At 49.9% G+C, this 27,741-nt stretch overlaps 7 protein-coding genes across 7 annotated transcripts; 3 read left to right on the forward strand and 4 right to left on the reverse strand.

Annotated features, from left to right (window-relative positions):
• Window positions 1-260: 260 nt before the first annotated feature.
• CABS01_07545 (uncharacterized protein) lies at window positions 261-708 on the reverse strand (the record flags this gene model as incomplete). The annotated part of the gene is made up of 2 exons (XM_060540907.1): window positions 261-282; window positions 488-708. The coding sequence occupies 2 exons, from the start codon at window positions 706-708 to the stop codon at window positions 261-263; spliced, it is 243 nt and encodes an 80-aa protein (XP_060403075.1).
• Window positions 709-1,922: 1,214 nt separating this feature from the next.
• CABS01_07546 (uncharacterized protein) lies at window positions 1,923-2,522 on the reverse strand (the record flags this gene model as incomplete). The annotated part of the gene is made up of 1 exon (XM_060540908.1): window positions 1,923-2,522. One exon carries the CDS (start codon window positions 2,520-2,522, stop codon window positions 1,923-1,925), a length of 600 nt encoding a protein of 199 aa, XP_060403076.1.
• A 5,312-nt stretch (window positions 2,523-7,834) lies between these two features.
• Window positions 7,835-8,329, reverse strand: CABS01_07547 (uncharacterized protein; the record flags this gene model as incomplete). The annotated part of the gene is made up of 1 exon (XM_060540909.1): window positions 7,835-8,329. A coding segment is annotated over one exon (495 nt), but the record flags the coding sequence as incomplete, so codon positions are not given.
• Window positions 8,330-13,374: 5,045 nt separating this feature from the next.
• On the forward strand, window positions 13,375-13,881 carry CABS01_07548 (uncharacterized protein; the record flags this gene model as incomplete). Its single annotated transcript, XM_060540910.1, has 1 exon — window positions 13,375-13,881. The coding sequence occupies one exon, from the start codon at window positions 13,375-13,377 to the stop codon at window positions 13,879-13,881; it is 507 nt and encodes a 168-aa protein (XP_060403078.1).
• A 575-nt stretch (window positions 13,882-14,456) lies between these two features.
• On the forward strand, window positions 14,457-15,869 carry CABS01_07549 (Gti1/Pac2 family protein; the record flags this gene model as incomplete). Its single annotated transcript, XM_060540911.1, has 1 exon — window positions 14,457-15,869. The coding sequence occupies one exon, from the start codon at window positions 14,457-14,459 to the stop codon at window positions 15,867-15,869; it is 1,413 nt and encodes a 470-aa protein (XP_060403079.1).
• A 798-nt stretch (window positions 15,870-16,667) lies between these two features.
• On the reverse strand, window positions 16,668-16,973 carry CABS01_07550 (uncharacterized protein; the record flags this gene model as incomplete). The annotated part of the gene is made up of 1 exon (XM_060540912.1): window positions 16,668-16,973. A coding segment is annotated over one exon (306 nt), but the record flags the coding sequence as incomplete, so codon positions are not given.
• Window positions 16,974-23,422: 6,449 nt separating this feature from the next.
• Window positions 23,423-23,719, forward strand: CABS01_07551 (uncharacterized protein; the record flags this gene model as incomplete). The annotated part of the gene is made up of 1 exon (XM_060540913.1): window positions 23,423-23,719. A coding segment is annotated over one exon (297 nt), but the record flags the coding sequence as incomplete, so codon positions are not given.
• Between the last annotated feature and the right edge of the window lie 4,022 nt (window positions 23,720-27,741).

Here is a 27,741-nt window from a genome sequence, read left to right on the forward strand (position 1 = left end):
ATACGAAAGGGGCCAGCCGGCGGGCTGGCACAGTACTATGAGGACAGATTAAGCTTGATGATCCGTGGAGAGAGGGCTAGGTAAAGCCATGGAACGGACGAAAGTTGAGAGATTAGAAGGAGGGGAAGGGAGGGAGGATGGGCCCTTTTTCGGTTTCGGCTGTCAAAAGGGTTACTTACGGTTACGCCGTACTACGGCTTTTGTCAGTTTCGCTGGTGTTGGTGTTGCGATGCTGTGCCGTGTTGATGGTTGCCCGCCCGTTACGGTGGTGCAGCTTGTTTGCTGTTGCAGGTGTCAGCCGGGCTCTGTCTCACCAGGCTGCTTGGGACTGAGAATCTGACGAAGGGGGCGGTGAGATTGGGATCTGACGGGTGACAGACGGAGGCACTGGGAGAAGGACTCGGCGGTGTGTAGGTATTGTGAAATGGTGTACAGACACCGCTGAGGCGTTGGTAGCTGTTTGGCACATGTGGGGTTACCTACATACAATTCACGCAGAATGACGGTCTCGTGGGACAGCGTTGGTGGCTTTTCGTGGCTGGCTGTTGATGTTGGGGGTCCACGAATCTGGGCCGATGTTGCGATGTCGTCTGGCTCAGCCGCATTGTCCAGCAAGCCAAGGTATCTTCTCATTACCTTCTGCCCATCGCCGAAGCGGTACCGTCTAACACGAGCGGATGGGGCTACCATCTGCGAGCGGACTTTCATGGCGGTACCGAGCACGGATAGGGACCTCACGAGAGTAAAAGAGCACCGATGCGATGGTTCCAAGGCTGCACGCGCTCGGCGGGCTGCATGCCGTGCGTGATGCGAAAGGGGGCCCGGATCTCACAGACATCAAGAAAGCTGACGACGACAGCATGGCGGAGGCCGGGAGGACGGGGTTTAGTGGATGGTGCCTTTGGATTTGCTGCTTACTTACTTTTTGCATCGGTTCATCCTATACATCTGACAGGATGCCAAAAAGACGCTCGAGTCACGGAAAACCTAGATGGTGAACTTTACGCGGGACGGGAACGTGTAATTGTTGTTGGGGGCGTGTGTAGTGAAGGGGCAAGCGGATGTCGTGGTCGCACTGGTTATTTTAACACTCGCTTTCTGGGACACGCTTGGAATTATTACACGGCTGCTGGCTGGCGCCCGGATTGATCTCGAAAGTTCGGATCAATCCAGGCGGCCGGTTTTTCCATCGGGGAGATTTCGAAGTTTAGGTTGCGTGCGCTGATTGACGGCATTCATGCGAGGCACGAGATATCAGATGGCAAAAGACCGAACCAGTTGCCAAACGCAGAAGTCGATGTGAGTAAATATCGTAACAGAGAGTTGGTGGTATCGCCCATTCACGTACTCTGTTTCAAACATTAAGATCTTGGCTGAGGCAGCCTACACAGCGTCAATATGTAAACTCAGCCGCGCGGTTATGGGGATAATGAATGGTCCATCAACCTGAGCTCTTAAGAGCCACAATACATATAGCACCCAAGCTGGCAGTTGAGCTGAGGCTGAGAAAAGACAAAAAGCGACAAGAGCAAGGGGCACCGGCGATCATTCGCATGAATGGATGTGCTATTTCGGTTGAACATTTTCCCCACAGTGATGCGTTCCTGACATGACATACGTACGCGCGCACATCCTCCACGCCTCGGGGATTACCGTACTATTGGCCGCCGTTTTCTGATATTGCGACCTTCCGGCAGGGCCTATTTTATTAGGGTTTTTAAGATTTGGCACTGACAGGTCGACCTTAAAACACACAGCCCTTTGCATTCCTCAGCCACCGCTGTTCCGGTGGGGGCCAAGAGGGAGAGAGTCAGAGATCGTCTCGGCGGCCGCGGCGAAATAGCGACGGACGGGATGGTGGGGGATCCTGCTTGGCATTTCCCTCTCCTTTGTGTTATTGTCATGGGGATTTGCCGGACGGGTCAGTCTTTTCGTTCAAGGCAGTGATGGACATGGTGATGATGTCGACGGTGGGCCGAACCCGAGGAGGGCGTGGAAGCAGTGGTTTCGATGGGGGTAAACTGGCAACTGGCACACTGGGGAGCCAAGAGGTTGGCTGTTTGGGGAGTGAGGAATGAGTCGAGAAGAGCTCGAATATCCTTACTTGAGTCGTTTCCATTACAACTGATGATACCTTCTCCCTTGCCATTTGATTTTTCGGGTTGATTACAGTAGCGAGGCAGCTTAGGTGCCCTAGTATCGTGTTTAGAAAGGGTGTGTGAGCTGGCTGTTCGATCCCGGGTATCTGGTTTGCGCATCCCCCAGGTGTGTTTGCAGCGTCTTAAAGAGGAAGAGGAAAAAACGAGGGAACCGGAACCGAGAGACTGGGTAGTCACGGACGGTGTTTGCCTACTGCGATTATCCGTATTGTCCTCCAGGGCAAAAGGGGGATCTTGATAGGCGGCCGACATAGACGGGTTCATACAATTTGACTGAGTGCTTGCTTTTTCACGGCAAAGGGAGAGGAAAGCCGCATGATGGATGGATCTTCTGCATCCTCGAGACAAACGAACTCTTACCATCTCTCGCTAGAATAATAGAATTAGGTCTAAGTACCTTATTATTAAAGAAAGTTAATTTTTTTTAAGTTATAAATATAAGAATATAGTTTTAATAAAATAATATAATACCTATTTAGTACTTAAATTAAGATATTTTTTTAAGCTTATTATAAAAAAAAATAATTATATTATTAACTACTTATTATTAAGGTTTATAAATAGTATTATAGCTTTAATTATAATAGCTTTATTTATAATAAATAAAAAGTCTAATTATAAGTTTTTTAAAAGCCTCTTTTTAAAAGCTATAAGAGCTTTTAAATTAAGTTAAAATACTTATTAAAATATTAATAACTAAACTAATTTTATAATAACGACTTTAATAAAAAACTTAGTAAATAATATTAAAAACCTTATTAATATTAAGTACGATTTATAAAGTATAATAACGTAATTATAAAGTATTATTAATATATTTTATATTAAAAAGGGTATTATTAATATTAATAAAATAAATAGAGCCGTATTAATATAGCGCCTTAACTTCTTTTTATAGCTTAAAAATAATCGCTTTAAATAATATTAAAAGTTTATTAAAAAGCTCTTTTAAATACTCCGGTATATTTATTACTATTTTTATAATAATAAGACTCTTAGTACTTATATATAAAAATAAGTTACTTATTTTTAAATAATAATACTAATTTATTAATAAGTTATTAAAACTATAATTTTAATAATCCTTTAAGAGAGAGGGTAAAATAGAGGAAAGGATAAGTAATTTATAAAAAAGGTTAAGGTTAAATAGTACGGAATTCGAGGGTAGGGTAGCGTCTATATATACTGCGGTAATCCTTTAGTAATGCAAAACGATAGAGTTAAATAGTAGATAGAATTGGGTCAACAGACTTACCATCGTACCGCGGCGATGGAGAAATAAGTTGATTATGTTTCAACCTTTTGGCACGCCTCATTTCAGCTGACTATTGATGTGGCCTTGCTCAGCTCAGCTCAGCTCACACATTACCCCTACCAGGCTGCAGCGCAGCTCGCCCGCAGCACACAGCACGGGGCGGCGGCGGTGTGTGCTGTCTTCCTTCGATCATCCTGCACTGCGGGCTGCGGCACAATATGTACTTTGTAGGCGCGGGTTCCATCTCCAGTTGGATCTCGTTCGGATGCAGCGAGATAGGCTCCCCCCGTATGATCCTGTCATCCTCCTGCTGATCTGGGCAGGTCGCTGGACTCTGGAGGTGCCTGGTCTACCATCTTACCTAGGAGTCTGGGACGGACGGCACCGGCTTTCTCACTTGCGCGCATCGACTTTCCGTATGTGTGCTAGTTTCCGCTCGAGTTTATTCGTAATAAGGTCGTATTATACGGGTATGCAGAGGACACGTTTTTCTCTCCTTACTGTGAACAAGGGGAGTGGGGTGTGGGAAGCGGTCGATTATTATTCAAAAGTGAACTACCTGGATCAAGCCTGGGCGCCGAGAATTTGATAAGTTCCCATTGTGTCATGGTTTGGCTAGTCGGCGCATTCAACGAAAGGGCAAGGTGACTTTGAACTTTGGTGAAAAAGAGAGGAAGGAGGAGGGGTAAGTGAGGCATAGGCTAGCTATGCGTCTAGAGATACCGGTTGCGAACCTCTGAATCAACGATCCCATGAGCTAGTGGAGATCGGGAAAAGACAAAGAAACGACGATGGCACGATTGTCGAGCGGGTTTGTGTCCAAAAGCTTGGTATCGCTAGCCCACGGGATGCGGGAGGGCGAGGCTGGCACGGGAATAAAGTAGAGTAAGCAAACATGAGTCGGGGGGACAGATTGTCATGTGAGTTTGTGTGAGAAAGGGCTGAGGCAGTGGGGAGGATCTCGAAGCCGATTCAGGAACCCTGGCGGGCAGCCAAAGTCTTGATATGGCGATGCCCGAGCAAGATGAGCCTGCGACTCGTGAGAGCATAGGGGAGACGCTCAAGAGGGTCAGAAATGGAATTGCTCTGCACCGTCATTTTCGGTGTGGCCTATCAGTATCTATCAATTCACTAGACAGCGAAAGAATCACGAGAGAAATAGCGATGGTCCGATAGACAATTCTGTCATAAAACAAAGTGATGGTCCCTCGCTGAAATAAGCGTTCGCCTGTACGGATACGGGTGGTTTTTCTGTTCCCAGAAGGCCCTTTTTACAAGGTTTTTCTGCCCAGCACCCCAGCCCGGGCCCTGCTTCGGTCTGTCAGTGGTTCTCGACCATACCAAGAATGGAGTACTTGACGAGCGAGAAAGGAAAGGACTACGTAGAAGAATGTTGGCTTCATTCTTGAGTCCTTGACTAACCTCCGATTTGCTTGGCAATGTGCGGCCGCCTGTACGAGGAGGGAAGTTGGAGGGGATTTTAGGTAAACTTTTTTCTTTTCGTTCTTTGCAGAACCTTTCGTGATCCGCTTCGCTAAAGCACGGTTTGCATAGTGCAGTCTTCCGACCTGAGCCCGGCGTGCCTGTCTGCCTGGAACACTAAGGTAGCCCGCGACCTTGTTTTGCCTAGAAGGATGATGGAGTTCCTGCACGGCCAACGTCGGCTTGGTAAATATGGGTTGACTATTGGTCATGGCCCCTTGGTAAACGAGTTACGAGCGGGATACGGCACGGAGAGGGGGCGGCGCCGCGGCAGGGCAGGGGTTTGCGGTGCGGCTGCGAAGAGAGGCCTGGGTTTGCGGTTAGATCAGCTTTTTTAGTCTTCTTCTTATTGCTTGTGGCTAAGATTATGGTTAATTCCCCGTCCAGTGAGGATTGGCAGGATTTGCGATAGAGAATGAGAGGCCGACCGACAAAGAAACATGTGAGCTTGATAGTTTCCCCTGCGTACTCCGTACTCCGTAGTCTTTGCAGAGCTGCGAACATGGGGGGTGTTTGCTTTTATTTACGCATCGGGGTGGTTTGATTGGATACGGGCGTTTGAACTGGCGTATGATGTGTGCCCGGGGTGGGCGTCATACTGAAGAAAGACTGAAGTCTGGATTGGATTGGAGTTTCTTAAATTTCGTCTACCCGTATGCAGGCCTGTGGGATAGACAAGGTTTTCCCTTAAGTTTTTTTGGTCAGATCTTCTAGACTTTCTATGACCTCTTTAGGTGATGCATCTCCGTTTAGGGTTATGCTTTTAGGCTTGGCTAATGACAGAAGTGAGCGTAAGCAATACGCCGGTGCATCATGAAATATGAAATGCCCGTCTGGTCCATTTGAGGGTTTTATACAATTGCCGGTTTCTTGGCTTGAGCGCCAATGGTCTCTGCCGCTCAAAATGTTTTTTCTCTCTTGGATTCGAATGAGTTATTGGATTCGAATAAGTTAAATATCACTATTTAACTCTATCGTTTTGCATTACTAGAGGATTATTATAGTATATATAGACGCTACCCTACCTTTAAATTCCGTACTATTTAATTTTAACCCTTTTTATAAATTACTTATCCTTTCCTCTATTTTACCCTCTCTCTTAAAGGATTATTAAAATTATAATTTTAATAACTTATTAATAAATTAGTATTATTATTTAAAAATAAGTAATTTATTTTTATATATAAGTACTAAGAGTCTTATTATTATAAAAATAATAATAAATATATTAAAGTATTTAAAAGAGCTTTTTAATAAATTTTTAATACTATTTAAAGTAATTATTTTTAAATTATAAAAAGAAGCTAAAGTATTATATTAATATAGCCTTATTTATTTTATTAGTATTAATAATACCTTTTTTAATATAAAATATATTAATAATACTTTATAATTACGTTATTATATTTCGTAAATTATACTTAATAATAATAAAGATTTTAATATTTTTTTTTAAGTTTTTTATTAAGGTTATTATCGTAGGGTTAGTTTAGTTATTAATATTTTAATAAGTATTTTAATTTAATTTAGAAGTTTTTATAGCTCTTAATAAGAGGCTTTTAAAGGACTTATAATTAAACTTTTTACTTATTATAAATAAAGCTATTATAATTAAAATTATAATAATTAAAACTATAATATTATTTATAAACTTTAATAATAAGTAATTAGTAATATAATTTTTTTTATAATAAATTTAAAAAAGTATTTTAATTTAAGTACTAAGTAAGTATTATATTATTTTATTAAAATTATATTCTTATACTTATGACTTAGAAAGAATTAACTTTCTTCGATAATAAGGTACTTAAAATAAGTTAAATATCTTGGACGGAGTGGCTGAGCACATTGAATGTCTCTCCAGAAAGGTCCGCTCGTAGACACGCCAAGCAAAAACAATCACCAAGAGCCAAGAGAAACTCAAAAAAAGAAGGCAAATTTTCTTAATGGCACATGAGAGTGAGCAGCAAGCAGATCATGGATCGACATGGAACAGTTTCTTCGTGCATTGTGTCTTATACTGCCCATCCATCCCGGTCCTTAGCAGTATCCTATACTGTTTACTGGCCTCGGGGCCTTGGGACGTCCACATAGCCTTCTTGGTATGTGTCATTTCGCCAAGACTGGCCGATGGGCGCCAAATGGCAGATTTAGGGTTTCGTTTATTCTTTGGCTACGTGGTCAAGAAGGGGGCGTGTCAAAGCCTGTCTACTTGCAGTGCACCGTATTTGGCGGACGGTTTGATTTGGATTTTTATTTTCCATTTCCTTTTTAGTTTTCCTTAGTTTAATTTGGACTTGACATCTGGCTTGCTAGTGGCTACCAACCATAGACTAGGCTGGCGGACAGAACGGAACGGACTTAACCTTGTTCGCAGTCATAGAGTCTCTGCTATGTGTCTTCTTTTGACGATTTTTCTGCTCAGTCTTGCCGCTGGCTGGATACTCTATTTGTCTTCGTCGGGTGTTTTACCAGAGTGAATAAGAATTACCAATGCTTGTTAGGTCAGATGGAAGGGGGGCAGAATTCAGTGGGAGCCGACTTACGCCCACCCCTTCCAAGCTCGCCCCGTCACAGTGCTCTATAGAACCTTGTGTTGAGTTCGCTATCGCGGAATGAGACGTTGGTGCATCCTTTTCCCGAGACGGGAGTACGGGGCAAGCAAGGGGGGAAAAGGTTAGTGATTTTAGCCTACAGATTCGGTGGTCTGCACGTAGTCAGCGCGGCCAGACAATACCTCTTGTTGGTAGTGATTCCCAGACCCTGATCCCATTTTGGCTTTTTTAGTCAGACGTACTTTTGCTTATACGAGGCTAAGTTCATGTACGGAGTGTGTGCTCAGTCTGTAGAGTTCTGGCCTGGCTTGCTTTTTGGGACAATCGACCGGCCGTCCGCGGGATAATCTTTATGGTGCAGAACGGGGGCCTAAACGAAAGATTTAGGTACAGATAGATGGATTGGCACGATTAGATGTTCCTTCTTCTGGAACGGGATTCCTTGTTTGTGTGGCCCGGGAAAGGTGGAAGATGCGGCACTTTTTTTCTTGCTCATTTTTGTAATAAACAACGAACACACACGACTCGTTTCGACATGCTGCCCGTTGCGGCGGCGGTCGTGTTGTATTGGTATTGGGGACACGGAATAACGGAATTGGAGGCAACACTTTATCGGCGATCGAGTCTCCACCTGGTGCGGATGGACATTTAGTGGTTATTTTCCTGTGGTTCCGTTTCGTTGCTTCCGTGTTCCGCTGGCTGACTGCTGGCACGGGTAGAAAGTCACGTTTTGGACGGATGTGACGGTACTCGGTACTGCAGTTTTTGAGTGAGCATCGAGGGATTATGGTGCTTCGTTTGCAGCAAAGAAAAGCAGACGGGAGCCAAAGAGAGTGCACAGAGAAGAGGATGGGGCGGGTGGTGGGACCCTCGATCTCGGATACAGTGGTGGTGACGTTTTGCCAGCGGGAAGCACGGAACAAATAATGCAGATTTCTTATCCACACTTTCCATTTCTCGAGGAAATACGGAGTACAACAGTAGGTAATCCACCCACGCGGACCACCGCTCTGAAAGGTCAGCGCAGCGATACTTGGTACGCAGTATACCTTCTCTAGTGGGGCCGGCGGTGGCTGCGGGCTTGTCTTGTCTTGGCAGCCTTGGAAAAGGGCGCTGTTCGAAAGGAGGGTGTGGAGTTATTGCAGGTACCGTTAGGCTGTGACCTGCACCCAAAAGTGACTTTATCTTGTGTGTACTGAGTGGATGTGATGGATAATGGGCCCTGCTGAGGAGGAATGCCATTATGGTGGAGAATTGAGCCTCGGCGGCGCATCGTAATCGTTCCTTTTCTTGCCTTTCTGCGTCTCTCCATTGCTCAGTCTTGGCCTTGATGCTCTATTCTATTTGATGTTGCAACATTGTCGTGTTTTTACCCTTTTCGTATAAGTTTTCCTCTTGCTGATGGTCAACTATCTGTGTACGTACTTCTGAGTGATGTCTGTCTGCAACCCCCCATTGAGGCGGCCTATCCCCACGCCCCTGACTCGGCCGGACATTCCCACCCACAGAACAAGGGATGACGGTGAGTGGTTCAGTCTGTGTACGTATCTTTTCGGACACATTGGCCTCCACTTCGAAAAAGCTTGGTGCAGCGACTGTTGAAATAAGCTTGAATTCTTTTCGAGAAGGGAGGGAAGGAAGGTCGGCGGTACGTACCCACGATACCTTCTCGTCAGCCTGCACCTTCCACCCTGAGTCTGCAACCCACTTTCCACACACCAATTGGTGCCTGCGCCTGCCTTCCATACCTGTGTCTGCCGTGCCTGCCAAATGCACCCACATGTCGTGAGAGCTCCTTCCTGTCCACAACGACAGAGACCTTCCTCCTCCTTCCATCTTGATTAAGCAAGTACCTTAGGTAGTGAGTGCCATTAGAAAAAAAGAAGGTAAAGGAACATAATGGTCAAAAAGAGGAAAAGGGAAAGAATAGTGCCGTGCCGTCCCTTCCACCTCTTCCAGCAAGGTTTCTCCCGCAAATCTCCAGTCTCCCCCGTCCCATCCCGGCCGACCTGAACCTTGACCGGCATGCAATTCCACGACACAGACATTGGATCCCATCTTGCAGACTCTAGTCTCCAGTCTCCCAATCGCCCCCATCGTCCCCATCGCATCGCTCTCGATCCCGTCCCAAGTTACGGATATGGTACACCGGCAATCGTCGCGGGCATTTGCGTGTTCCTCACCGTGGACACGACGCTTCGAGACTTTCCGAAGCAGTCTTGACTCTCTGCTCCTCAACAACAACACACGGATAGAAAGGCAGTTTTGACGACCGTCACCTCTCACACAGAGAGATACCGAAGAAAGAATCATGGGTGGACGGCCGATCTGACTGCGAAATCAAATCGCCCATGCAACGGCCGTCACATCCATCTTTGACGGATGCAACGCCCACACCCTCCCGCTCGCCGTCACATCCATCTTATCGCCTTCATTTACTTCTTTTGCCGACGCATGTGTTTGGTCCAGCTTTAAATTATTATTCGCGGCCTTGTCATCCTTCATTGTCGTCTTCATCCGCCGTCCAGCAAACAACCCCGGTTTTTCCCCATCCTCACCAGTGTTGTGATCAGACTACCCACCTACGGATACCTACCTCGCTGCATACCGATTTCGCCATCTTGCAGAAACCAGCGATAAGCCGTCCGGAGAGGTCTGGCTTATTTCACCGCGAAATCGGCCTCCCCATCACAGACGGAGCACTCCGTTACCTCTTAAAAGGTCAGCTGCCGGGAGAAACATTCTCACGTCTAGGAGCCTGAGAGACTCGCACGGGGGAGCGCCACCATTGTGGAGGGAATCCGAGCTCCGAGTTGGAGTGAAAACCAGCTCAACCTGCTGCCTTTTCGGCACCGACAGCACTCACTTGTGGTGGTGGTTGGGGGCTGAGGCACAGCAAACGCGCCATCTGGATCAGTCGGCACGCCAGACCCAGACCCTGACGACAATCATTCCGCCCGAGCCAACTCCAAAATTAAGAGAGAGCCTATCGATTTGAGCTTATTCCCGGTTAGGAGCCCCGATTGTGCGCCTTCTCCTCACCACAGCATCAACCATCAACCTGACTCTGAGAGTCTCGCTCCATCAGTCGCCTCTGCCGGATACCCGCACAAGTACAGAGCATCCGGCTCCGCGGCTACGGCTGCTACGGCTGCGGCCACCGACCGATCAGAGATAGCTGAAGCTTGCATCAATTTGAGAAGCTTAGCCTGACGAACCATTCATTCTGCTCTCCAGAGAGTACTCCATACGCCCCTTTCTCTATCGACCGAGGCATCGAGGCTTCAACTCGAAGGGGTATCACCCACCGAGGGAAGGGAGGAGACTTGCCTACAGTTAATTAACATCCTCCAGAGACATACGTACGCTGCCGGCCGACTCGTCGTCATCATCAGCCTCACCAACCTACGCCGCGTTCCTGTTCAGCACAGTCTCCATTATCCCCAGCGCCTAGATCCCAAAAAAAGAACAGACCGTCCGGCTGGTACGTGGGAGGACCATCGATACTATCCAAAGTAAGTTAAGCCATCACGCTACACCATGCTTTATTCCCTTATTTCCCCTATCGGATGGAGCAACAAATGCGTACGGAGAAAGACTGCGTGGTAGTTCATCCTCACCATTGCCTTGGGCCCCTCATTCTTTACTCCCGTTTGTACGCATAGGTATCCTCCTCCGAGCACCTCCCGCTTCCCGAAGACGTACGCAGCTCTCTCCCCATCGTGTGGCTCTCCCCTGAACCCGTCGCCACGCTTGTTTGACGGCTCTTTAGCTCTGGGCCAGAACAAGCTCTTTTTCGGGAGACCTGGCGGCGTGGGAAAAAGTTGGGGCTTGAGACCATGAGACTCGCTGGGACACTGGACAGATGTTCCCTCTTTACCCACTCTCCCACATCCCGATCCCGAAGCCCTCACGAGTCTTGACACAGCACGCCTGGCATGGCCGTGTAGTAAGGTAGGTACTGCGTGTCCGTAGAGTGGTAGACTTCCGCTGCCTCGTCGCCTTTGATGGGGAAACCGCCTGCATAATCTTGAGTCTCTGACGGCGTACCCAAGTCTCTCCTTGACCTTAAATTTTCCGCCCCGTCAATCGTTGTCCATCCATCTCAGCCCACATATCCGTACGGGAGACTACCATTATCATCCTGTGCCCCCTCCAATCACTTCAAACTGCGCCCAACTGGCGTCGTCATCCATCATCCTTACCCCCGTTGCTCGCAAACCCAAGGGTGCTCTGTACATAGTATCCGTCGTAGCGTACTGTACCAAGCACATTGCTTAAGTTGATTATCGGTGGGGTTCTCGGGATTTCCTAACTCTATGTACTTGTGCCTAGACAAGTATTCCCGTCGTTCGGACTCTTGCTCATTGCCGTCACGCTCCAGCCAACACAGCAGAACCCACACACGCCATCTCGTCCCAAAGCTTGTCACCACCTACCGCAACATCCAACGGCTTGTCCGCGTAAACCGTCGTCAGGAGCCCATCCCGGACACTGCCCCCCCATCCCAAAGGACGGCAAGCAATCCAAAAGTAGCGCTGTGCAACTCAACCTTTTCTGTCCTGTGTCCCCGATCCGCCGGGGCCTTGACTTGCGGCGGTACCCCTGGTCACCGTTGACTCTGTGTGGTCCCCTCCCAGGCTCCCACCCCAAGGTCCCAGGAGGACGCCCGGCCGACAGACTCGCCCTTTCGGCACTGGATCAAGCATAAAGAAGTCAACGCAATCGGCAGCTCCTGGGCCGCCGCAGCCAATCTCGACTCTCGCCTTGTCGTTCATCTCCCGCGGGTCTCAATCTTATAACAAGTGTCAAGATTCCCCATACGCCTCAGTTGCTGACTTTGGACGACGATCCGACACACGACTGTTGACTCTAACGAACCCACCTACCCGCGTGCCCACATTCGCGTTGCTGATACCGATACAAACCAACTCATCCAGCGAGAAAAGAAGTATCCGTAGAAGTCTGTCATTTTCACCGGCAGGCAACCTTGGCATCCCCGTCACAAAACACTACTCTGTACGGATACACTACACACAGAAAGAGAGGTACGTACGCACTTCATTGTTTCGATACTCACTACCCATCCTTCTGCCCCGTCGTATACGCCCCGTTCGTCTCCATCTCGGCCCCTCTCCATGTTTTTGTCGTAGTCAAGCTTCGGTGTCGATCAGGTGCATTGTCTACCTGGTTGGAATGGGCGCCTGCTGCATCTGCGTCACCCTTCTGCTCCCCTCGAGTGTCTAGTGTCACCCTCACGTCTATCCTGATGTAGGAAGTTTGGGGGCCGCGGTATTGCAGGGGCTGCTAGACGGCACATCACTCTCATGCACCGGCGCTATCAAGAAGTTGCAGTGCAACCATTGAGCACAGGTCGTCCAAACAGGGCATCTGTCAAGAGGTGATCACACACTTGTCTGATGAAGCTTCCTGGTGCTCAACGATCACTGCTCATCACCTATTGCTACTACTGGCCGCCGCCGGCCGAACACTATTCAACTCGTTCACGCGTATTTTCCTCATCTGCCCATTACCCTCCGAATAGCTTGATCGTCGTCCCAAGTCTGCACGCAATATTCAGCCCATTTATCTACCTCTCTCATCATTCATGCACATCGCCTCTTTTCCCACAGTTGGCTTCCAAGTACGACTCGGCCATCGGTCATCTCGGCCTCTCTACTGAGCCCGCTCAGGGATAGTCCAAGAGGCAATTTTAGTCGAGGAAGCCAGTACCCCCCGTCCCCGTCATCTTCTTCAGTGGATCGGCTGTGACGGCGCTGAGAGAGAGAGAGAGAGAGTGTGTGTGTGTGTGTGTGTGCGCACAGGGTGATTCCAGAAGGAATTTTGGGTCACTCGGGTCGCCTCCACTTTGGTTCGAAGCGTATCCGTAGTCTTCCCAAGTCCCAAAGTCACTTTTCAACCCATGCCCGGTCTTGTCTTCTTGTCGACACCCCCCTCTTCGTCGTCGTCGTCGTCTTCTTCCTCTTCCACCCCCTCCGTCTCCCACACGCCCTCTTTTTGCATTCGTACCCCTGCCCCCCTTAGCTTGCCCTGGCCCCCCTCCCTTACCATGACTCCCCTGTCGCCAAAAGCTTGGCCTTCGCCGGGGGGTGCGACTACTAGTGTGGGCTTGCGCGTGTTGTATCAGGATATATATGGTACAGGTGCTGCTCCAGCCCAGTCAGACGCCTTTGAACTCCATACCTGGCACGTCTCGCAAGCCTGCCAAAAGCAGCTCTCACCAACTCCAACATCCCGCTCACCTTCACCATCTCCACCCTTTCGAAGCTTGACGTGCGACTCAATGCGCCTCAACCTATCTCTCTGTCGAGTTGTGAATAAGCTTCTGTCATCACCCATCACCGCCTGCGAAACACCTTCATCCTATCGTCGAGGAGCTCATCGTCGCCCTCACCTGCCTAGAACCTGAAGAGCTAACCCACTTTGCTCTGCGTCATCTAGCCTACGCAATTCGTTTCTCTTTTCTCGAAGTGTTTGTCAGCGGTATCAGCACCCGCTGCTCACCACCTACGCGTCCGCTTCTCACAGAACAAACGCTCTTTCATAGAGAAAGCTTGGACCTTCAGCCTTTTCCGACGAGACGTCTCACCCTGATTTGCCTTGGACAATCTCTTGGCGTGACAGACGGACACCACCAGTCTGGTCACACGGGGTTTTAACCATAGCTATCGGCTTAACCCAACAAACTCTCTTCTCTCTCGACCGCGGATTACCCGTCTTTGCCATAGGGCAACTCGGGCCAAGGATCTTTTTCTGTCGAGGGCAACTTGTGCCGATTTCTACTCAAACTATCCCTACCCCCCAAACGAACTCAGTGGGGCCGCAGTGGAGGACCACCGGAGAGTTACTTTCGGACCAGCCTTCCCTTCTTCTCACCTTGATATAAAGGTTCTCCCCATCCTACCTATCAAGATCTCTTGGTAGCTTCACACTTTTACTTTACCTTCACCACACAACCTTCATCACACTTTATCCATCATCACCATGGAGACGTATCACGGCTTTGTGCGGACACCCGCAGACGCTATCAAGCTCTTCGAGGCTTGCAGACTCGGCCTCTTGCCTCGCGTCCAACGCAGACTATCAGAGAAGGAACGCCAATCCATCCGATCCGGCTCAGTATTTGTTTGGGATGAGCGGGAAGCTGGCATGAGGAGGTGGACCGATGGAAAGTCATGGAGCGCCAGCCGAGTCTCTGGCAGCTTCCTTACCTACCGCGAGATGGAGGGCAAGCGTGGCAGCGGCTTCGGCGGCGGCAGACGGGGTGCCGGCAAGACTCCCGACTCTGGCCGCGGCAGCGATGAGGACCAGGAGGACGGCGAGCCTGAGGGCTACAGATACAAGGCGGATGGCCTCATGAAGCAGTCTTTCAGCATCACCACCTCCACTGGCCAGCACCTTCACCTCATCTCCTACTACTCGAGACCGCACCCTGGATCACCAGAGCTCCAGCAACCAAGCACCGATGCCCAGCTCAGACACATCACTCCCATGAAGGGAATGTACCCCGAGTCCAGCCTCCACGACAGCAACCCTACTCCCGCTCTCACAAGAGGACCTATGCTGCAGCAAACTCCCTACATGACACAGCAGCACCCTCAACAGCCCATGCCGCCGCAAGCCTACCCTCCTCAGTACGCACAGCAGCCGGGCTACTCATGGCCTCCTTCGCCGGTCGCCACGCCTCCTTACAGCCACTACACAACATCTCCCTACCCGCCGCAACAGCAGCCGCAACATCAACTGCCGCCTCCTCAAGTCTCACACTCGCCCGCGCAACAACCGCACTACGCACACGCACCTCCTCACCACCACCTGTCCCCCTACGACCGGGCACCTCTCCCGCCGCCAACGGCTCAGAAGCCTCTGGCTCCCTATGCTCCTCAACACCAGTCTCCTCGCCTGGCGCAGATTCAACAACCGCAGCACCAGTCGCCTCGGTTGGCTTCTATTCAACAGTCGCGTGCTTCTGAGTCCCCTCGCATCTCTCACCTTCAAGCTCAAGCGGCACAGGCTGTGATGATCGACCCTAGACTCGGCCCTCGCAACCCCAACACTCTGCCGGGAATCAACGCCGTCTCCAGCGCTCCTTCTACCAGCCACCCGATCACACATACTCCTCCCAACAGGACGTTGTCTGTCTCGCCTCCTAGAAGCTCGCACTCCGATAGCAACAGCGCGGCGCCCCTTCCCAACAAGGCCAGCCTGTCTGCTCTCTTGCTGCACCCTACTCCGTCCAACTCTGAGCCCAGCAGTGCCAACGGTGTGAACAGCGCCAACAGCTCCCCGCGAACAGGGGGCGCTCTCGGCGGTCTCCCCCCGCCGGTCGACCGCCCTGCCAACATGAGCCACGACGTCAAGGCGCTTCAGGCTCTGGACCGCAAGTTCTGCATCTAAAGTGTGCCAGACCGGGAACAAGAGGAGAAGGAACGTCCATGAAGACGTAATCAGGGTTGCATTGCCATGTTAGCCTGGGAATATCATTTTGTCTTTTTTTTTTGTCTTTACTTCAGCATCGCCACGGCGTTTGGGAATCACTTTCAGGACCAAGCCACTTTGGGCGGTCTCAACAAATCGGGAAACGTGAGATCACGATATCGGATCACGGGGGTTTTTTGGGTTTGCATCACGGTAAAAACGGGGTTGGCCAGGGCATCACCACCAGAGAGGTTTTGCATTGAAACAGTCGTTACTTTTCTTTTACACAGTATATAGCATTACGAGATTGCCTCATCCGCGCCATCGGTACATCACCGGGCGAAATAGACTGGCACATTTTTACCAACATCTCAACTTCCGTGTATCCCCTTTCCCACCCGTGGCTTTGAGTCAATTATCGATGAAGGATGTGTTACGTTGCAGACTGGTTTCGAACATGTGGCTCTATACAGTGATGCACACAGATGGATGCATCTTACGACGGTAAGGTGGTGGACTTTCGAGTCTGAGGCTAAGCGGATGGAGTCCTTCCCCCAAAGTCGGAGATCATTTTCTGAGGCGAACTGACAGCGGAGTATTGGTTGATGGAGACTTAGTTGCAAGCTTTTTTTTTTTTCCTTGTCTCTACCTTTGACGAAGCAGGCCCCTTGGAAGGCATGGCCAGCAGTAGATCATGTCTCCGACAAAGAAAAAAAGGTACGAGTTCCCATTTGCCAATTGGTATGTGGTCAGTTTAGGTTAAAGTCGCGTTAAGCATCAGGCGGTTGGCAGGGGGTTGTTGGTGTTGGGGGGAGGGGGAGATCCATCATCCATGAGACGGACAACGTTGATGGGTGGTTGCGTGGTGTACGGAGTAGGGGTCATGGTTCGAGCAAGACGGACGGAAGAAAAAGTTGCGCGCGCGCGCGCGCGCGCCCTGTACGAGAGAGAGCCTTCGGTGGCCGAGGGAGAGCAAAGCAGTACGAGTAAAATGGTAACGAAGCGGCCGCCCTGGGTATGACCCTGGTGGGGAAGGGGAGAGAGAGAGCCAGAGGCAGAGTGCCAGAGACGTCTGTGGGAATTTAGAGTGACGAGGCTACCGACGTTCACTGCCGATAGACGCGTAGATGAAACGGCCTCGTTCAAGGGTGTGGGTGGGAAAAGGTGGGATAGTGTCTAGGGGGGGAGCAGTTCGTGGTTTGTGTGACTGGGGTTTTGATGGGGACTTGGAGGGGGGTTATGGATGGGAGGAGGAGGCTCTTGTGTTGGTTGTTGGTCTCGATGTCGAATCTAGTCGACGTTGGTTAGACGTCGGACGAGAGAGACGTTGTAGATAGGGGGGCAATTTTGCTCTGAAGACGGTATCGTTTTGGAGCCTAGGTATGGATGGATTACAACTTTAGATACGAAATAGAGAGACTGCCCGTATCTCCATGGGGGAGAGAAGCAGCAGTCAATTTACCATTCGGGGCGTTTGTGGGGTGCGCCGGCAGCGTTCAATGCTTCTGCGTCGGTTTCTTGGTGCCGTTGCGGTTGCTCGGCCGGCAGGCAGGCTGGTAAGATACAGGGTCCGGGGGTTCGATTGTATTGACCGTTTTGGGACGGTTTTTTGGGCTTCTGCCCCGAAGAATTCCATCTTTCTATTGCTCTTGTGGGTATTGCTCCGTTTAAAGCGTTTAAAGAAGATGTTCGAAGGAGACGATGTTACACGGTTGGGAATTAGGGAGCAGCGTAGGACGGCCGGCAGATATCTAGAGTTGGATTTTTGAAGTATGATGTGAAGTCTTGGCTTGGTGATGTCCTCGTCATCTTGGTGAAGATTGGAGGGAAACCCGGATATGGGAGAGAAAGCATCAGTGATCACCATCACAAGGGTCCAATAGCATTGGTTTAAGGGAAATGGAATGTGGGATGTTACGCCCTTTCAGAATTAAACAGTGAGATCTCCCGTAACTGGGTGGATGGATGGATTTTGCTTGTTCGTCATGTTTTCGAAACGGGCAGGATGCTCGTCATGCCCAGGCTGTCAGTCAAAACCAGCATACCACGAACCTCCACCGTCGGTTTTTCTCTCCCGCGCGCGCGAACGTATGACACCGGGGACAAGCTTGACTCTTGGGACAGAAAAGCCAAGATCTGGACAGGTTTCTCCACTTCATGCATGAGACGACCCTCTGATGGAATTCATGGGAATGGTAATGCTGACTGAGGTTGAGGAACGGACGTGGTGGGTGCTGACAAAAAAAAAGCTTGCCATTCATGGGTACGTTTGTAAGTTGGAACGGGAAGCGTTTACCACTTACGGGGAGCGTCGGTTTGTATGGGGGGTGGGTTTGCTTCGTTACAGGTGAGAGAGAGGGAGAAGATACTCTTGGCATTCTGTCCTATTGACAAGATGATGAGCCACTTGCATTCGTAGGATTTCCTCTTTCACCTGCGATGTACGCCAGTCATGGACGACATCCGCGTCCCCATCTTCTTGCCATCTTGCTGATGCCGTACAGTTGTTTGCTCGACTCTCACGGATGTGTCCGTAACGTCAGCGTTTCCCAGCCCCGGGACGCGGGACGGGACCAAATCCCGCTTGCTTGTCGCTCATTGAGGCGCAGCAGCTTGCGACCCCCTACCTGAGCTACCTGAGCTACCTTAATTTTACGCATACCGACGGATACCCAGTGCCGCTTGGCGGGGGTCGGTGGTAGTTGACGCGTAAGGTAAGGAATGAGCATCATTGCTGAATAGTGATCAAGGCCGGCCTCTGTGGGCTATGGTAAGGTCAAGAAGGGGGACTGATCTGATCTGATAGAAGCGCTATTCAACCTTTTGCCATGATGGTTGCGTTTAGCCCGCCGCCTTCTTTCGCTTTACCCCCATAGTTGTCTTATAGACGGACTTGCGATAGGTTCACATTATGACTCGTGGGGTGGAAGAAAGAGGGTGTGCGCGCGCTGGGGCACCAACAGGCCAGTTTGGATCTCTTTCGGACAGGATGCTCACATTCGGCACAGAGAGCCGCTGGGCTGGGGAATAAACTTGGGATGGACTCTGAAGCTTAGCCTGACGGACGCGTAAGTAGGGGGTCATAGGTGGGTTCAAGTTGCTGCTTGACCTACTGAGAGTAAGACTTTGGAAATCTACCTCACCCCCAAGTCAGGTCGGTCCACTTGGGCAGTAGAAGCGCCGTCATGTCAGTGCGTGTTGTAGCTTGTATCATTTCTCGGAAATCTTCAACTGCGCCTGGCTGGTGGTGGTTATCTACGAATGTGAGCGCTCAGCGCGGCCGTGCTGTTGGCGCTTAACGTAAACTTACTTTGGCATCGGCGTTGGGGCACCGCACTGCACCGCGATCAGAACGGCGTGAAGGCTATACGAAAACCATAGAGGCTGGTTCACGCCCCTTTGGAAGTCACCGTGTTGATCATAACGGTAGTCGGCATTCTTTCAAGCCCACCAACTCTTATGTCCGTTGCACAAGTCATCAGATTCTACGGCAAGTTTTCCGGGCTTAAGTCTAACATTGAACAGGTCTTTAGAGATCCTTTGCGTGCCATTGGGTGAAATGGATGACGTTGCCAAGGGCTGGGGTTCGAGGGGAAGACACAGAGGAAAGGCTTGCCGGACATGGGAAGGGGCCCCTCAATAAGCTATTATGGATCAAATGCGAGCCAAGCAAAACGAGCTCAGTATTCGTATGGCTCGAAGCCGGGGGTCAAGGTGAGAGCAGGGCTCTGAATGAGTTGCAATGGGAGCTATTCATACCTACCATCGCTCAACTCGTCAACGCCTCGTTTGGGATTCCGAATGCGCGTCTAACATCCCCTTGGAGAAGTATTCGCCTTCTCCAAAAAAGACTGGATGCCACCCCCGCCGAAATCCCTCACGCATATTCGATCTCTTGAGGGTCATAGTCACATCAAAAAGAAGCCAAGTCTCAGAATGCGCAAGTAAAGCCGACCACTGCCCAGGGGTGCCGACGCACGGCAGTAGTGTAGAGACGAAAGAGCAAGAAAAAAAAGCTCGGGTCTGGTGCCTGTACGGTCGCATTCCGAGCAAGGTGCGCTAGCCGCCGTGGATCTGATGTATGTCCACTGTCATCCTCCGTCCTCATCGTCTAGAATCGCCTCCTGAGACGAAGCCCTTCGCCAAATGTTTCCTCCCGGGAACAGAACGCACATGCCCCTTCTGATCTCTGGGGCGGAAGACAGTCAGAGCGGCACACTCAATCGGTCACTTGCCGATGTTGGGTCGCCTTTTGGTAGAACTTGACGGGTTCAATACCAGTATCGAGCCTCTCTCCCACCCCCTGCCGATTCACCCACCGTCCGCGAAAAAGCAGGGTCCTTGACAGGCACATACTTAAAACACCAACGAGGCAAGCTTTGACGAATCTAGCTTTGGTTCGGTGGAGAATGAGCGACAGCAGCCATGGGTAAACTTGCTTCAGGACGGAATTTGGGTTATCTTGGCGGGCCCGGACCGCCAAACAGCACAGGAGATTGGAAGGATTAGGAGAATAGAGGAGTCTTGGCGAGCGATAGCGTGTCGCGAAAAGTTGCTTTCTGACTGGGGGGGAAGCGGACGTGAGGTAGTACGGTGGATTCAACCTCACTGGTTCTCCCAGTGTGCTATTCTCGTCCGCTTGGCTGCGTGTCCGTTTCCTCACCATTGGGTCTCTCCAAGCAGGGCCAAGGCCAAGAGCCTGGAAGGAAAATGACTTTTGCCTTGCAGCGTGGCAGCGGTTCAATGGGAAACAATTCAGGAGGTTAGTGATGTTTCTTGTCAGGTTGCCCCGCCCGCCGCCTCCTGATAGCCATGCTCAATGGCTAGTAGTTGATGGAAGTGCTGAGTGCTGCTAGCCATTCGCTAGTTAGAACCTCCGAGGACGTGGCCGAGATACCCGTCGGTTGCGTTGACCAGCGATTTTGGGATGCCAAGTGTTGATTTGCAGTTTCATCACCCCTTGATGGATGAGTTTATCCAAAGCTTCGTCTTTTGACGTGCCTATACTCCACTATGCCTCTCACAATTCTGGAAGATAATGTTGATGTATCTCGAGGTAGCTTCCCATGTATCCTGGAGGCACGCCTCTCTACGCTATTCGGGACATTGTAGAATCACGCCCGTCTCGTGAGGGCGGAGGCGCTGGCTAGTGTATCAAGTCTTTTGACACGGTCACGGAATGCTCAATTGCGATGGCGGCTGTCTGCTCGTAGTCTGTAACTTTGATGGAGCGAAAGCGAGACGACATTTATGAACAACATGAAGCACCAAACTGGCTCTGGCAAACGTCAATTGATCGCCTTAGACTTGAATACCATGGAGCCCGCCATTATGGTGGATTTATGGCTTCACGTGTTGAAGGCCTCATGGAGGCTACATCTGAATAAGAAAATGTTCACAGAGCAATGAAGCTACAAAAGCTACTGGCATCATAATTCACGCGAATGTTATGTTGACGCCAAGCAGGATTCGAAAGACTTGCAGCAGAGCTCCATGTGTCTTCGCAACCTGAAGCTGCCTTGTGTAGCCACGGAAGTAGAAGCCTACCGTTTCTGCGAACCACCGCTGCAGATTGCACGGAGAGTCCGTCGACTTTGCGAATTTATGGCCAATTACTGCTACAAGTAAGACCTCCCGCACGCTCTCTGAATTTGGATCAACAAAACGATTCTGATGAAATCTTCCTAGATCGTCGTTATGGTGAGATTAGAAGAATCCCGAGTGAAGTTCGGCTCTTATCTTTAGTGATGTTCATAACTTTCAAGTAGGGGCCGTCGACCGCTAATTCGGATTTGTATCCCCTCTCCTAGAGCATAACAAAGGAAAGCATTGCATTCTGTCATTGGATCTGATATGCATGGTATCATATTTCTATTAATATAAAACGGCTTCTTCATCGTAGTCCTTCTTTTAATGCCGTCGGTGGGTGACAATTAGTTTGTCGTGAGATTCGTAACGTGAGTACCAAGTACAGCACGTTGATGGTTCACCAGCTCATGGACAGTTAATAATATCAGCATTATTGAATGCATCAAATTGACTTTACAACGTGTACGACCCGAAAAATTCGTTTAGCTAAATGCAATAGTCCTGGAGAGTTGTTGTTGATATTTCTATCGCTGTTTTCGCTTCCCTGTATCATCGCTGTCGCAGTCCAGAGACGACAGTTGAGTCTATCCAGTGGTTTCTCCAGCGACTGCTCGACGTCTCAAAGAACTACAGTGTCAAGCCAATTGATCCCTTCGAGGTGCCGTTCATGCTGTAACGGCATATCGCCGCGCGTATTCTCTTTTAAGACATTTTGGTAGAGAGGGCATATGTCTCAGAGAGTGCAAACAAATCCCGAGATCTGACTGTGGACGTTCACAGGCTTCGCTCTACAGCTGTACTTTGATTTCAGTAGCCTGCAAGGCGACCTTCCACCGTCCCAGCTCGGCCAAAACCCATCACGATTTGCCCCTGAATACTCCGTACCTGAGATGCTTTCGCTATCTGGTTGAGCACCAATCGTTTACTGTGCTCACTTACTCCGGAAGCACAAGCGTAGAAGTCACATTCCGGGCGGAACCCCCGGCATGCGACACGCAAGCTCTGCAGGGCCAATGGACCTGGGCCGGTGGCATGGTAAGATTATTGTTTGAAAAAGGCCGCCGTGTGTGCTAAGATGGAAACGGACAGGCGCCCGAATAATGTCCAGAGGGAATAGAAATTCGTTCCGACTTTTGGATCCGCTAAAGAAGCATACACGGCAAAGATCTTGACAGCATGGGTTTGTAGTCCGAATGAAACGAGCCAGGGCAAGTCGTGCCGAGCGAAAGGGGAGGGGAGGGGGATTGGTGGTCGAAGGATCGCACTTCGTTTCGATTCCTGGTCTGAGTGGTCCCATTTCCCTCACCAACCGATCCGACGGCTCGCCGGGGGAAAATCTGTGCAAAGTCCTTCTCACTCTAGGAGTCTCGCGGCTTCGCGTTCATGATCCTTGGCACACTGTTAGTGAGAATTGGGGGAGAGCCAAGATGCAGAAGTGACCAATTGTCCGAAATGAAGTGAACGCGGCAGTGCACTGCCTCCATTCATCTCCATGTCGCCTGCAGGCCTTGAGGAGCCTTTTACCAGGGGTTGAGAGGGTTGAACTTGGTTAAACCCACGTGGGACGCCTCCGTAGATGGGGAGGGGACGCTCCTTGGACAAGGAATTAGAGAGCTTCTAATCTGCAAATCTCACTTGTTTCCGGCGCTTTCTTTGCCCCCTTGATCCATAACCTTTGCAGGTCTTCAGGTGAGTGTATTTTGACGATTGATCGATCATACACAATGTAAGGGGGTTGAGGCTGAAAAGCACCACTTAACCGGGTTTTCCGAGCATGCCAGTCTGATAATGTGGCGACGATCACCCACTTTAGACGTTTAGCATCAGGCGGAGGACGTAAGCGGCCCGCGGACAGGGAACACTCAAGATAAAAAAAAATAAGGCCGAACCAATGTCTGTTCTTTGAAATCGCCGACTAGTCTCGAGCAGTCCCACGCGTATCGAAAAAGGGCTGTTACCCTCGGCCGCGACGGACTGGGGCCGGCTCCGGGCTCGAGTGTCGGGCCGGTGGGGGTGGATACCAGGTGGCTCGATCATGGCCCCAGAAACGGCGCCGAACTCGTCACTCAAAGGGTGTTGAGCTTACGCGCGTTCTTTGGGGGATTCCGTACCCAGGCGGGCATTTGATTTGGTGCCGAGTGGTCGGAGACTCGAATAGCCAACCACAGGTTCAGAAGAGCTCCCGGCGACGCATGCTTATGCGAGGGATTGCTACCTGGTATGCAGGGGCTTACAGTTGAACCTGTATCTGGGACGGTCGAGATGCTCGGCGCCTTACACATCTTAGTTTACTGCTCGGAGGATTTCCCATAGTTGTACGCGGTATGTGATCCATCATCCCCCGACTTTGCTTCCGTGAGCACTGGAAAATGTTTATGCTCACGCCCCGTGTCACGGACGTAGACGTACCTCTAGATTTTTCGGGGTTGTGTCTACTCGAACCCAACCACTGGAACGGCATCCCATGTCGATGCGGGTGATTTTAAAGTGCCGCTCAAGTTGCCCAAACGGCATGAATTCGCGGAGCTAAAACCTCTCACGCGGGAAGGGGAGCCTGGGATAGCTAAGAATAGAGGGCATGTCTAGACGAGACAGTTCGCGTGCGGTGTCACCAGGAAAAGCGCATGCGTCGTAACCGTTGGAGATGTGCTTCCAGGGATCGGGAAGGTGGGAGGCGGTGTCTCTCACTTCCTGAAAGTCCGTTCCCTCGGATTTGGGAGGGCAGAAAAAAGCTAAATGGGTTTAAGGTGGTCGTGTTGGTGGTGGTCCCGAGTAAGTTTTGTCCTCCTTTTGCGTCATTCGCGAGGAAGTGAAGAAGAGGGGGGGCGTGCGAAGATCAGACGAGACAGTATGTCCTGAGACGACCGTTGTTCGGCACAGGTTTCCCATACCCAGTAAAACTTTTGTGCCGAATGAAAGATATGCTCGGTGCGAGTGTGCCGAAGATGGTGTTGTAAGTGGTTTGTAAGGTTAACCTTGAAGCGTCCCCCGAAACCTTGACATGGCTGAGCTTACATTTGCGTGAACCAACACTCTATTCTTCCACCGAGAGTTTCTTTCTAGACTTCAGAACAAACGGCCTATTTCGTATTTACGAGAAGCTTAGGAATAGGGTTCCCGTCAAGATTAACCTCAAGGTTGGTTTGGCAGTCCTCGTCATCGATCTCAGAGTTTCGGTCGTTTACCTTCAAGGTTCAGAGAAAGGCGGTTAGGCTCGCGAGATCCTCAAAGAGGTGTTCGTTCTATGTGAGGTAGCCAATTCCCCTCGTAAGGGGCCACGGGCAGGTCCAACCGGCCACTTTCTCTCGAACTTAAGCCTCTGCCCAAAGTCGGGTGGTTAATCCCTTTGGACGGCCTCATCTCACCCATCCGAGCTTTGGGATAATCGGGAATCACGAGGTCTGCAGATGCGCCAAGCCACAGACCGTGACAGCGACCTTGTTCTCAACGTCCAAAATGCTGTAAATAGGCGAGGGCACGTAGTCTTTTCCTCGGTCTACTGTGACTCTTGGCAAGTCGCAGTAATGTCTGGTCGGCTCCGAGGTTGAGAATATTCGAGATGACCAAGGAATTACCTTCCTCGAGATATGCTTGAATTGATGAAATTACATTTTCAAGGACGTCAGACACGCAACTCTATCGAACCGCCCTGTTTTTAATTTACCCGCTAGAGCCTATCACTACTTAAGGTAGGATGGTAAAGTGAGTTTAGAGGACGATGATTCGAAATTACCCCGCAAGAAAAGCGAGGTGCTCGCAGAGCGGACGGCATTCCAATACGTGTGGGATGCTGCCATGCATCCCTAAGTTCAATGCAATAAAAGCCTTGACACCTTTCGGGAACTCTGAGTCGGCTTATCACGAGTGTTATGGTTTGACAAAGTCATTTCTAAGATGTGTAATATTATGCTAATCTCGCCCGGTCAACCTTAACAGTACTTGACGGGTAGTAAATGTTCAAGGTTGTGGAACACTAACTTTATAGAAACTTCAAGTAGAAAGTTGATCATTCGCTGTCGCTACCCAAAGCCTCGCACGAGGCGAGGTGTTGAAATTCTGTCCGAAGGTTGCCCCGTGAAATACAACCTTACACTAGAGCATTTCCAAATTCTGAAGAACATATCTCTGGCAACATGCGGGAAGCGCATGCCGATGATCCATGCCGTTGGTGATGATCAACAGATGGTTCTTGTATCACCTGTGTCGCCCACGCCCAGGATGTCCTGACACTACCCGCTCTTTGTTGAAACCTGGAAACCCAAGAAAGCAAGGCAGCCTTCCTAACATCTTTGTAGCCAGGGTGTTCCGCAGGAACGAGCGGCAAGGTTGAGACTTTGAGATTATTATAAGCATACATTCTTGTGATCAAGGGGAAGGTCAAAGAGGGGGCAGGAGTTGGCGAGCTGTCGCGTGGTGATCAAACGATTTCTTGGGCTTGGCGGCGTCGAGATGAGACCGCCTGCAACTTGACACGACGGTCCTTTCCGAGTGCTACGTTGCGCTACAGCTGCAAGGTGGAGCGAGCTTGAATCAAGCACGACTTTCAAGATTGAATGTAGACAAGGTAGCCGCCGCCAAGCTAGTATCGGACTTGAGATGAGTATCTTTAACGTTAATTCATGTTAATCCGGATGTATGTCCCCACGTGGATGTAGGTTCAGGAAGCAAGGTTTAGTTCGGAACAAGGGATTACTACTTGTACTGTGTGAAGCCTGTCAGCTCGGTATCGTTCTCTGCTTCGGTAGTAATTTGTTTCTGAGACTGCAGGTGGCAGTCGATGTCCGAAATGCCAACCCGAAGCCGTGGGACTGTCGGCCAACGACATGTTACGATGGTAAGCCATGAGTCCCCGTAGAAGATTTCAATGAGAAGTTATCAACGGTCGGGGAATTATCGTGGTGCCAGCCTTCAGGGCCGATGATCACATACTACCTTAACTCGCAGGACGAGACTGAGGCATGGCGACGCATACTCACAAGAAACTAGGGAAGATTGCTGCAGCGATTGAAATGCAAATCATGTTCTATCAACTGCTGGATATTACTCAGTCTTGACACCAGCTCACACATAGAATCAAGAGTATCCCACTGAGACCCAAAGCACCAGTATTGACGATGTCCTGTTGTGGACCCAACGTACGAGATGATGTCAAGGTTCCTTTCAAACTTGGAACTGTGAGATGTAATCGTGAGATATCTCAATGCCAAAATAGATCGCTTGACTGCTTGTATAAGGCACATCATTGAAGCATGAAGATAGTCATAATGGCAACTGCAAATATATTATAAGGTGTGAAGTGTTCCATCTATGTAAAATTAAAATCGTGCCGAGAGTTGTGAAAGTCGGGGTACTTCTTCAATAATATGGTTACGCTGCCTCGCCTGAAGCCTCTTTGGCTGAGGCATTCAAAAACTTGAATTCTGGCTATTTGCCTAAGTTTCCTCTTCAAGTGGTTCTTTGTCCCTATATGCGGGTGATTCTGAACTAATGAACGAAGAGCGAAGGCGCGAAGGCACTGATCGCTTCCATAATCTGAATAGCAACTCTAACCTTCCCTCTCTATGACTCCTTGACTTGTAAAATATACAAGTGTCCCCAATAGGAATGAGATTATGTTCCCAGGATCCCTTCCATTAGATGCCAGAAATATTTCTTACTTGTCACCAGACTGCAAGCTTCACCGCCATCTCGGGCTCACTGATATGTGTCGTTAATTCAAGGAGGAGTATCATGCCATTGCAGCCTCCGATATTAGCGTTCAAGGTATCTAGGGTAGTAGAAGCATTCCGCTCTTGTCAAGTATCTAGTAGGTCACACGTAGAGTGGACGTCCTCTGTTGGTCACACAGCTGTAACGTCATTCCCTCATTCTCGGCCGCGAAGATCGAAGTTGTGCAATATTCAGTTCCATCGCGTTCGGTAGTGCCTTTTCCAAGTTATCGACCAGTCAACGGGTGTTTTCCGTTAAGCTTCCGGCATTCATGAAGTCCACCTTCTTTCGCAACTCTTCGATGATCCACCCGGGTCCCTATTTCACGCCAATGAAGAGCGGCCTCCCATACTATTCTACAAGCCTAAGGGGCTGAGTAAAACTCGGAAGCCTGAAATTAAGGATGAGTTGCGTCTGTTTGTGAGACGTCAGCTAATAAAGCAGCGGTATTTCTCCGCGGTCGTGGACTGCATCGACTTTGAGTCTCAATCCAAATCTTGCATGTAATCACTACATGGCCGCTTGGGGAAATCGCCTATGCTTCCACTCGAGC

The sequence above is a fragment of the Colletotrichum abscissum genome (assembly GCF_030869225.1).
Source record: "Colletotrichum abscissum strain IMI 504890 chromosome Unknown Scaffold_16.1, whole genome shotgun sequence".
Taxonomy (NCBI): Eukaryota; Fungi; Ascomycota; class Sordariomycetes; order Glomerellales; family Glomerellaceae; genus Colletotrichum; species Colletotrichum abscissum.